This window comes from Glycine soja, chromosome 15 (assembly GCF_004193775.1).
Source record: "Glycine soja cultivar W05 chromosome 15, ASM419377v2, whole genome shotgun sequence".
Classification (NCBI taxonomy): domain Eukaryota; kingdom Viridiplantae; phylum Streptophyta; class Magnoliopsida; order Fabales; family Fabaceae; genus Glycine; species Glycine soja.
The window spans coordinates 42771763-42783866 of NC_041016.1; the positions used below are offsets into that span (position 1 = coordinate 42771763).

Genomic DNA, 12104 nt, shown 5'->3' on the forward strand with positions numbered 1-12104 from the left:
TTATTTAATCACAAAACCTCATTATTTTCCCAAAACTATTTATTTTTAAATAAAATCATTTTTAATTTATTTTATGGAAAATCTTGTTACAATACCTGGAATGAAAAAGGCTTGATGAAGCAAGCAACCTAAAGGAAAGCATGCATTGAAATAAAGAGTTATATATTTTTATGGACTAGCAGTATAATTTTTTTTACATAGTCGATTAATCAAAAATCATAATAGGTTTGACTTTTAAGATAATTGTTGTAAAAGTCAATAAACTTATTATATATGACAATTTGTGATTGGATGACCTATAATATCTCTTTGCTACATCCTCAATTTCATCTTGTTCTTCTTTTATACTCTCATGAGTCCTTTCCCAACCTCTCCAGTGACTCTCAATTTATTGGAGGCCGTGATAGAATCCAATATCCCCTATACACAACACTCGATTAATTTCAAGCAAGTATACTCCATCTACCAAGGCCACCAACAATGCATTGTCACATTTCATTGGCAACCAAAAAAAGTGAACATGATTTACACTATTTAATTAGGCGGGCTCTGGATAAACTTCTACTCATAACCAATTATAGGAGAAGATAGTAAAAAGATTAAATGAATTAAATCTTTTTCATAAGTTAAAATCTACTCAAAGGAATGCTAGTGACACTCTCTCTAACAGACTAACATTGTATTTTTAACACTCTTTTCAATTGTATAGAGTTTTAGAGAGAGAGAGAAAGCGATTGTGTGTGTGCATGTTGGAAAGAGTGTGGATAACATTCATTAATCAACTTATCACTTATGCCTTTAAATTTTTATGGAAGTTCTCTCATCTAATCTTCAAAAATTGAGATGATAAATTGATTTTAACTTACGAGAGAAATTCATGTGTAATGTGATTAGTGATTGAAAAATGAATTTTAAATGATAAAGTGGTGAAGTGACGTGAATTGTATTAAGTTGATCTATGTTATAAATACTCTCAGTTTATTGGAGGCCCTGATAGAATCCAATACCCCCTAGATGCAGCACTCGATCAATTTCATGCAAGTATACTCCATCTGCCAAGGCCACTAACAATGCATTGTCACATTTCATTGGCAACCAAAAAATGTGAACATGATTTACACTATTTAATTAGGCAAGCTCTCGATAAACTTCTACTCATAAGCATTTATAGGAGAAGGAAGTAAGAAGATTAAATGAATTAAATCTTTTTTATAATTTAAAATCTACTCAAAGGAATGCTACTAACACTCTCTCTAACAAACTGAAACTGTATTTTTGACACTCTTTTCAATTGTATAGAGTTTTAGAGAGAGAGTGTAAAATCCCAATTTTCATAAACTAATTTAAAAAAGATTTTTATTTGTAAATAAATAGAGTTTTAGAAAAAAAATGATGAGGTTTTATAATTAAATAAACAAGGGGAAATAACTTTATTAATTAAAATAGTAGTTTGAGAGAAAATAAAAAGGTATTTTACATATGCATTTGATAACAAATAAAATAAAGTTTGTTTTTATAAAATGATAAAAATAAATAAAATAATAATTTGTGTGTACCCTAAGTATAAATAGCGATGTTAGGTCACTTTTCAGACTGACGATGCCTCTTCTTCCCCTCATTTTCGTTTTTTCCCTTCTTCCCTCAAAACTCTTTCTTTTTCCCGCAGCCCACCAAACCTGTCTCAGAAAAATAACGATCTCGGACGCATTCACCGTTGGATCGTCGTGAAATTTGAGTACCACGTTTCGTAACCAAACTCCGAGGATTCCCACCGTTGGAAATTGTAAAAACATTGCAGAACTAAGAGAAATACTCTTCGCACCGTAGCTTTCTCTTTTCCCGTAGAAACCCAAAATGGTTTCAGTAAAACCACGATCCCGGTTTTGTTAACCGTTGGATTTTCATAAAATTTGGATATGTTGTTTGAAATTCAATTGTGAACACTTTTGTTGTTGGAATTTGCAAGATAATATTCGTGGAGGGAGAAAAAGGAATCACATGAAGACAGTACAAGTGGAGGCTTCAATCCCTGCTCCGTCTCTCTTACGTTTGAGAACTCTATCGGAGCAGTCGGAGGAAAAACTGGAGGAATCTCAGGAAACCGCTAGAAATGCCGCTGTCACTGTCGAAATACATGTGAGTCTGCTTAGAGGTAAGGGATGAGTTATTCACAATTGGGGGTTAGTGAGAACATGTGTAGGGATCCTTAGAGGATTAAATTTAGGTTTTATTTTGGGATGTTTATTAAATTGCAATTTTTTCTTTATGATTATAAATCAAATATTGATGTTTTGATGAGAATTGCTTGATAAATTGTGTTCTTGATATTTGTATATTTTGACCTATGATTTTGATATAATTATGTAATATTATTTGAGGGGTTTTAGTCCCCAAGTTGTGATAATTTTTTTGTATAAATTGTTATATTGAGGATATGAAATGATGATTCAAATTGTGAGTATGAGGTGAATTGAACATGTGATGAATGACGAAATACATGTATATTGAGATGTGTATTGTGTGTGAGCTATGAATTGTGCAATCACACAACTGTAAGACCCTTTAAGGGCAACGAGTTTTGCACGACAAGTATAGTGATGGGATCCATTGTGGGAAGCCGACGAGTTTAATCACAAGCGTGACGAGTTAAAATGATTTTGAAAATAATTGAGTAGTTGTGTGTATTGCATAGTTCATAGGTAAAGTAAATGTGATTCATGAGGTGTGACAACATGCTATTTTGAGATTATACCATTGTAATTGAGATCGAGTGTATGTGATAAACTGAGTATGCACGTGACTGAGATGTTGTGTGCATTGAGTTGTAAATTGTGGATTGTACAATCACACGACTATAAGACCCTTTAAAGGCGACGAGTTAATGCTAAGACCCTTTAAGGGTGTCGAGTTAATGCTAAGTCCCTTTAAGGGCGACGAGTTAATGCTAAGACCTTTTAAGGGTGACGAGTTAAAAATATTTGAGAACAATTGAGGAGTCGTGTGTTTTGTACAGTTCATAGATAGAGTCTGTCTGTTAAAATATTTTCTGGGTTGGACCTAAATTAGGAGGGAGAGACCCTGATGGACTCTTCGGAGTGTAGACCTTGGGGTCACTCGGTTTGAGTGCTCCTTTAAGCCTATGCAGACCACATATGATTGGAGCATTCTCGCAAAACATTGTGACCTTGACTGATCTCCCTATGATATTACCTAGTGAGAGTGACTTGACTTGCTAGTGTGTGGTTTGTCTTGTCATGTACTCCTAGGCGCCCGACGAGATTTTTCACTGACATGATACCACATTGCATATAGGATTGAGTCTTAGTGTATCTGCTGCATAACGCTTGTGTATTGTTCTATATTGATTGATTTGATTGTATTGTGTTTTGACTATTGAGTATGCAAATGTTGTGAAAACGAATGAGGCGTGTGGTGAAATAACGTGAGTTATGCTCAAGTAAATTGTATTTTGTTATATAATATTTATACCTATATGTTGTTTTATTTTTCTCTATTAGTTAGGAATGTGATAACTCACTCCCTATGTGTTATTTGTGTTTGGATCCTGTGATGATCTTGAACTTTGTTTTCGAGGGAGTAAATAACTAGGTGAATTGCTTTAAGGAACCTTGTGTTGAAGGACGTCGAGACACAACGCTCTGATAGGATGTGACATTGGGGTATAGGATTTTATATTAATTGTATGAAATCTTAGACGACCTTGTTTGAGCCGAGATGACTTTATTATTTATTTGGACAAGTTTGAATATGATGTATAAGAAAGTGAATGTGAGCCTTTTATCCCTTTGAAAGGTTTGTATTTAAAAATATTTTAAAAAAATACTTTTAATTAATATATGAATTTTTATTCCTTTATTAGTATATATGTGAGGGGTAGAGGGTGTCATAGAGAGTATGTGTTGAAAAGACATTGCCTAACATTCCTTAATCAACTTATCACTTATGCCTTTAAATTTTTATGGAAGTTCTCTCATCTAATCTTCAAAAATTCAGATGAAGTTGATTTTAGCTTACGAGAGAAATTCATATTACTTTCTTATTTTAAGTAGTTAAAAAGAAGTTTGTTCAAATAAGACATTAGGGACTAATGGATGTACCATACTTGCCCCAAGGAATGAGGCAACGTGGGCAATGAGCCATGTCAAAGGTCCTTGAAGGGTATGGAAGCCTGATTGTGGCAAGAATTCCAATCAATGCAGGAACACCTCGTTGAAGAGCAAATTGAAACTGGGATATATATGAGTATCTCTTGGTACAAATGACACTGTTAAAATGTCACGGGATAGAAGATAAACTCCAAAGAATATTTATTTAGTTATTTGTTATATGTGAGTATATCTTGGTGCAAATGACCCTGTTAAAATGACACGGGATAGAAGCTCCAAAGGACATTGACCTGGGATATTGGTTTATTCATTCCTTATATATGACACTGCCAAATATTTGACAAAATTTAAAAAATAAAACAATTGAGGTTTTTAAACACTATTTTTTTTGGATAATCTTTCTAATAGTATGAAGTTTATTAGTGGCAAGTGGAGAACAGTGCAAATGCAAAGTGTTAGCATAGGACCTAGCAGTTTCTTTTATTTTTTTACATTTATTATTTGGTTAATACACGAAGTTAGTTAGCACTTACAGTTAACAGTTAACGGTTAGCAGTTAGCGGTTAGCTGTTAGCACGCGTCCAACGGATTCAGAGGTTGGGCCCCACATCACAAAGTTGAACTATAAATGAAATTGTCGCTAGCGTGCATAACCATAACGAACACTACAACACTTTCACTGCACAAAGTCACAAACACTTTCAGATCAACCGAGCAAACATGCCGATGATGACGTTGGCGAAAAGGATGGCATTATTCATGCAAATCACTGAAGTATCGTCGACCGTCGCACATGAGCAATTAGATGTCCCACTTCACATTCTCCCACTCTCTCACTTTTTCTATTCTTTCTTTTTTCCTCCTCTTTTTCGTTTGTAGTTACGATACATGCAATATTGTAACTACTCACTTTAATTTTTTTTTTTCGTGCATTTTTTTAATATTTTTTCTGAGTTTTTGTTTAATTGGTCTGCAGAAACATGGAGGCAATCTTTGTAAAGCTCTTAAAGGCTTTCTTGAAGAGGGTTCGATCGAGTATGGCAATGTGCTTCTTAATTTTATTTTTCTTTCATATCTTTGAAATTGAAATCTTTATTAATGATTTTTATTTTTTAACTAAACATGTTCTAAGAAGCCGAGTTAAATTAATTTCTTTGATTTATTTTATTTAATCATAGTTTGTATGATTCTTGTTACGACTAGCATCCCAAGTGAAGAAGAGCTAGATCTTGCAATTAACACCCCACAAGATGATAGCCCTGGCGCAAGTAATCAAAACCCTTTATCTCAATCAAGCGCCTCACCTGTTTCCCCAAGGAGAAAGTCACTGGGGCAAAGGATGAAGGAAGCTTATAAAGCATGGAAAAAGAAGAATGCGGGAGCTTCTTCGTCGCAGCAAAAGGATGTTCCCAAAGTATAATACTCATAGCATGAAGTTTAGCATATTGATGTTTCCTCTATTTCTATATGCTTTCTAAAATTTATTATCCCTGCTTACCATATTGTTTTGCTTTCTAAAATTTATTATCCCTGCTTACCATTCTGTTGCTTCTTCTATTTCTATAAGATTCCTCTAAGTCCTACTCAGAAAGAACAAGGACCTAATTTGGGCCGGCATCCAACTTTCTCGTCCTTGAAGGTTTTTGAATGTTCATTTTATTTGTCCAATTTCAATGTCTGTCCACTTCTACGTCACAATTGTTAACTGATGACAATCGGTTGCTGAAACAACAATAGGTTTAGACTTTAGATTCTTGCCTGTGATGGCTGTGTGATTAAGGTTTATGACATGATACATCATTTGTCACAATTTTGTGCAGGGCGCTAACGATCCAGACCTACTGAACGAAGACCCTGCGATTACTGAAAGAAAAGCTAAAGAACGAGAGGCGTACCATGAAAGAATTTGCAGGGTAATAATACATTTGCTGAGTTTGTGACCTGTTGTCTTTGTTCCTGCTGTTAGTTGTGATATGGATATGACTTTATTCCTGTTGTTAGTTGTGATGTGAATATGAAGCGTAACACTAAACAACCATTGAATAAGCTATGGATGGCCAATATTACAAGTTAATCAAAGGTTGCAGGACATGCCCCATGTATGTGTTTGCGTGCATGCGTTGTTATTTTAAGTTTGTTTGGTTGTCCTGTATTCATAAATGGCGGTTATTCTTAAATATATGATTATTATAAACTATATAAATACAAATCCATCATTACACTGTGCTAGAGGCAAGTACTCTGTCTGATGTTTAATGTTTACATTATTAAGGGAACATATGCTAGAGGTTTTTGTTTCATTATGTTGACTTATGAAAATGTTGAAGTAACTCAATTAACCACTGTTTCTCAAGCTTACTTTTGTGCAACTGTTTGTGCATTAGACCACCAAAGATCAAATTCTTTATATTGAATCATCCCATAAATAGTCATTTGGGCCTTCCTAAGGTGATTGGTTAGACAGAGCGGTCTTTTTTAAATTTTTTTTTTTTTATCTCCAATGTACTGAAAAAAATAAAAGCACTTGTAATCTAATGAGGGGTGCAACAATTCAAATTCTAATGAGGGGTTTTAAATTTTGCAGTAATACAGTGTTAGCCTTTTTTGTCCTGTGTGTGGGTACATTACCCTTATAATTTTTTATTGATTTGGTAGGAGGATTTTTTGTACTTTGTTTCTAAAAGCTCTACTGAATTGTGTGTGCCTCACTGCCTCATGATTGCAGGATTATAGGAATATTGAACGAGTAATTCGGATTTCTGTTATCTTGCCAGACAAACTTCGCATTGCCCGTATCTTCTCCAAAAGAGAAAAACTTGAGGTAGAATTAGCATTAGAATATGACGAAAACTAAATTCTGGATAATATTCAGTTTAAAGGAACAAACACCACAGGATAGTATACACTCTCCGAGCCAATGCCACCTCCACTAGCAAAAAAGCTCGATACCATCCTAACATTCCAGCCACTTATGATTCTGCAGTTCTCTTCTCCCAATCTCCTCTTTCCAGCTGTCTATTATGTTCAGCATTTTCCTTTCACTTCCAATGGATTTTTCCACTTCTTCACTCCCTTCTTTCATTAAATTTCCATCCTTGCCTTTTTCAAAGTATTTTTGGAATTATCAATGTTCTCTCACAAGAACCCTAGACGAATATAATTCTCACTTCAGTTTATGTCATTTCCTTCAAAAAATCAAACAAGTTATGTTTCCGTTTTTTTACTTCATGAAGGCATACTACTTATGAAATAGGAGTGCGAAGCACCAGATAAACATTTGAAGGAGTAGTATTGTGTATTTTACATTATTGTGAAAGGTTGCATACATGGCTAACCAATTGTCATTTTGTTACCATGGTAGGAAGTCTTTGAGTTCGTAAACATTGTTGGATTAGGAGAATCTTTGTCTACGGCCTATAGACTTGTGAGTGCCTCTTTCCCTATCCACTTGATTTCTGGATTGAACCTTCATGATAATATGGCATGATTTCGGTCAATGGTGTAAGTAACTAACGGTGTTTTTTTAGTTTCTGTCAATGCTTTATTACCATAAAGTTTCCGAACTTCATGCTTGATAGAGAGTATATATGTTCAAAATTACCCAGGTGAATCTCAGTGATTATTGTTTCCAGACACATGTCATGAATTATGCTATATCCAAGTTTATGTCTCGGATTAATACTCGGGAATGCATTTAATTTATATTAGTCCTGATATTTAAAACATGTTAATGTGGCATGATCATATCAGCATATACTGGTTTTCATATTTTTCATAACCTTATAGAGAAAATACACAGAAAAATATGTGAAAATTAAGCATATAATTTCACTTTTACCTTCTTTTTTCAGAAATTGAAACTTAGTTCCGAAACTTCACGATGGATTTACCAAATACACAACCATTAAGATTTTCTCTTTGAGAACCCCGTCTGATATCATGCATTGCTAGTAAGGTGAAATGTTATAAGATGAAGTAAATTATAACAGAAAAATAAACAAGCAACCCACATTAATTTCCAAATATAGGTGACATGCCAGTTGCTACAGATGCATGGTGATAAAGCTTGAGTGCTCTTGCCTCCTATTTTAATTATAGAAATTCGAGGAACAAATTTTTTAGGATAATAAAATAACATGAAGAGTCTTTTTTTAGTCTTCGTTTCTTAACTTTGTTTTATCCTTATTAGTTATTACTAGTAATTATTATAGTCCCTTTGATTTAATAACTTGATTCGGTAAAGGGTTGCTGTGAGGCAAAATAGCTATTCCTCTCGGATACAGCAATTGCAAAGACAATTGTGCTGGGAGTTCCTCACTATATATGAGGTAGCACAGTAGCACCTTATCAAAATATTTATGGAGGTTGAAATCTACAGAAAACTAATGACTCAGATTATCAATAATCTTCTCAAGAAAACCGTTTCTGGTTAAACTAATGACATGATCCTACAAGTAGGTATGGAGTATGGATAGTTGCAATTATATAGCATAAAATTTATTCAGTGACTGTCATGGCTTTTTATGAATACTGATAAAGGCATAGTTGATGGCGCTTAGGTGTTTTCTTAAACTTTTTTTTTTTTTAAATCTTGATCATTAATTATAACTAGCAGCATAATTATCTCTATATAATTGAAATGATCCACTTTTAACTGCTCCAATATTTTCACAGGTAACGGAATCCCCACGTCGTTGTTACAGTATTGAAGATGGCTCGTCAACCTTGGATGAAATAGGCTTTGGCAACGGTGGAACTTTCTATGTGGAGAAGATTTAGTTTCGCCTATTTTCCTTCAAGTATCTTGGTCTGTACATATAGATTTGGACCGAAAACACTTTGAGATGTGTTTGATAAAAAAGAAAAAGTAAAAAAGTAATCTTTGTGATGGATGATATTCCTTGAACAATGGGAGGGCATCTTTTTGTCTATACAGATCTCCTAGTTGTCAAGTATTATACTTTGAGATGAAAGAATTTGCTATTAGACGAACATACATGATGATTTGATCGAATTCATTTTCCAATTTCTAAGTTCAGGGTTCATTTAGATTGTGATAAGACACTGAAAATTAAAATTGGCCGGATCTTTTTACCTTTTTTATTTAGAGTGTACGATAGGATAGTGAAATTTTTTATTGATGTGACAATGCTTCAATCTATAATGACTGAATTAGAAATTAGAAATTGAGTGTGATAAACCGGGTGAATCTTTTTATCTTTTTTTATTTCTTAAATTTATTCAGTTGAAGCTGAGAGGGGTTGAAAGAAGAGATTTATCGCATCTCCTTTCTTCTTAGTCTAATCGCTTTTTTTCACCCAATCTGCTAACAATGAACATAAAGTCATTATGAACTACAATGCAGATACATTATCATGGCCACAAAGATGAATTTTAACAATGCAAAGCATAATTATCCAGACAAATTTTGTGCTTTAAAATTAAAAAAGACAAGAAAGCAAAATTTCATAATTATTCTTCAATTCAAAGAATTTAAAAAGAAATTTTTTGCAAAACAGTTTTTGATGAGTAATGTAGCCCCTCTCGGAAACATAGGAACCATTTTTGGGGAGCTAATTCAATTCTTTTGAATCATTACTAATTTGGACCACATGGACAGAAAAGTCATAGTCACATAAACATAGTCATGTGATTCGGTGAAAACTATTTTACCTACCTTTGTTCCCGTTTGGATCACTAACTAACATAGCACTTGATGTATATTCATTTTCAGCTTGAATTGTATTTCACTTTGGATGGTGTTTTAGGGGTTGAACCTGAATCAAGAATGTGAGACTCTAATGGATTCTTCGGAATCTAGGCTTTGGAGGTAAATATATTCGGTTTGATTGCTACTTTAAGCTTATATTGATCTTATATGGTTGGAGTATTCTCGCACAACAGAGTGACTCTGACGGGCCACTTTATGATTTTACTTAATGAGAGTGATTTGACATTCTTATTATGTGGCGTGTTTTGTTATATACTTCTAAGCGTCATAGTGTGATTTTTCACTGACATGACACCACATTGCATATAAGTTTGAGTCTTAGTATAATTATTGCATAATTGATAACTGCTATTTATAGGTATAGTTTGGTATTAAATTATATAGAAATTAGTAATTTCTCTCTCTTATTTCTTCCTTTTTGTGCAAATAATTGTTATTTTAACTTCATTTGAGTTTTTGCGCGAAAAAATATTAAAATTTGATGAATTTATCATGCTTAAAGTAAAGCCCAAAAGAGAAAATTGAGAATCTAAAGAGCCACGCTTAGCACGACCCAAGTGCTCAGTGCAAAACATAGGTTTTGTGAGCAAAGCATGCTTAGCGCCATGAAGATAATTCAAGAAAGTGAAGGTTAATTCATGAAAGCATACTAACTCAGGAATGAGTCGCACGCTAAGCGCGAGGATTACCGCCATATTCGCTAAACGCGACAAGCACGCTTAGCGTGAAGGTTGTGTGAAAACTAAGTTGATATGCACAAATAAAAAAAGGATAGAGAAGGAAAAAATACATAGAAAATTCCAGAGAATATATTTCCTAACAAAAGGCAAACGCTAAAAGAAGGAGGAACAATCATTAGAAGTCATTCATTCCCTCCAATTCCTTTCTTATATATTTCTCCTTTTTTAAATATTCTCCTATTGCAGTTGTAAAACCTCCTATGACTATGAGAGACTAAATCCTTTTTTATTGGGAACATGACAACCAACTACTTTTGATGCAATTTCTCTTTCTTATCTATTTAATATTATTACTTTTGCATAATTCTTTCTGGTGCTTAATATTATTACTAGTGGCTTAATCACCCATTTGCATGGTAAGTTTTAGGGGTAGCATTGGGAAATGTTATTTTCTAATAGAATCGGGAAAAAGTATCTAAATAAAGTCATCACTAGGGATATGTTGATTTTATTTAGTCTATTATACATCTCTACTCTTAATGCAATTTAACTATTTACTCTCTGAAAAAGGATTTGGGAAAAAAGATAGCTAAATTAGGCTCTTTCATTCGAAGGACCAAAGTTAGAGTATATTAATCGATGCAGGTGTAAATTGGAATAATTATAAATAGAGAAAAATCATTAACATTACATCAAGGAGTAGCTCTGCTAGGTTAAGGTCCCAACATTATCATATTCCGGATTTAGTTCTATAATAATATTGGGTTCTCTAATCTTTCTGTTTTAATTAATTAATTTTCCTCTATAATTTAATTTCTTCCATTGTTATTTTAATTTAACTTTTTGCCAATTTAATTTATTTTTTTCTCATAATATTTTACTACTTATGATAATTTGGTGCACTTGCTAACAAGTCATTGTAAGGGACTTTGTTCTTTGTACTTGGTATTTTGGATATTCTATTTTTATTTCTCTATGTCCTTTTATTTTTACTTTTAATTTTTCAAAAAAAAAAATACAAAAATAATAAAAATATAAAAAATTCTCAATTTTTCTTTATTCACTCTTTATTTTTTTTAGTTTTTGTTTTGATTCTTTTACCTTGATAACCTGCACGATAGTGTTTTCTTTCTTGTATGCGAGGAAACAATCTTGTTTCATTCGATCTAGAGATTGAAGCAACATGCAGAAGAAACAACGCTACAAGAAGAAAGAGATAACAACTGAGGAATCAAGAACCAGCATCCTGAGTGTCATCTTTTTCTTTCCCAAACCCCAATTTTAAACAACACATCATGGCAGAGGACCAGCCACAAAGGATCACTTTAGAGGACTACTCTAGTTCTTTTACCCCTTAGTACTTCTCAAGCATAGCCCGGCTTGAAGTTCAAACTGCCAACATCACGTATCCACATGCTCTATCTGGCTAATCTCTTTCATAGGCTACCCAATTAAAATCCATATGCTCACATTGCAACACGGTGAAGATAGCAAGAGTTCCAGAAGATGTTATTCGCCTCAACATGTTTTCCTTCTCCTTGGCTGGTGAAGCAAAAAGATGGTTGT

At 33.5% G+C, this 12104-nt stretch overlaps 1 protein-coding gene across 3 annotated transcripts; it reads left to right on the top strand.

Annotated features, from left to right (window-relative positions):
* The first annotated feature begins 4798 nt into the window (after window positions 1-4798).
* On the top strand, window positions 4799-9141 carry LOC114387625. Of its 3 annotated transcripts, XM_028347829.1 has the most exons (8): window positions 4799-4934; window positions 5104-5162; window positions 5331-5541; window positions 5695-5766; window positions 5948-6040; window positions 6853-6948; window positions 7489-7551; window positions 8802-9141. In XM_028347829.1, the coding sequence occupies exons 1-8, from the start codon at window positions 4848-4850 to the stop codon at window positions 8904-8906; spliced, it is 786 nt and encodes a 261-aa protein (XP_028203630.1). In that variant the 5' UTR covers window positions 4799-4847; the 3' UTR covers window positions 8907-9141. The 3 variants fall into 3 exon arrangements, with proteins under 3 accessions (XP_028203630.1, XP_028203629.1, XP_028203631.1); XM_028347828.1 differs by having other exon boundaries at window positions 4835-5162; XM_028347830.1 differs by having other exon boundaries at window positions 4835-5162; window positions 7493-7551; window positions 8802-8834.
* The last annotated feature ends 2963 nt before the right edge of the window (window positions 9142-12104 follow it).

What these genes read in the sequence shown, in the direction of transcription:
- LOC114387625 (XM_028347828.1), top strand. Translation starts at nt 4,933, where the DNA reads ATGTCCCACTTCACATTCTCCCACTCTCTCACTTTTTCTATTCTTTCT. An exon ending in AGCAAAAGGATGTTCCCAAA is followed by an intron (nt 5,542 to 5,694) that starts GTATAATACTCA and finishes TATTTCTATAAG; the next exon opens with ATTCCTCTAAGTCCTACTCA. An exon ending in TGTCTACGGCCTATAGACTT is followed by an intron (nt 7,552 to 8,801) that starts GTGAGTGCCTCT and finishes ATATTTTCACAG; the next exon opens with GTAACGGAATCCCCACGTCG.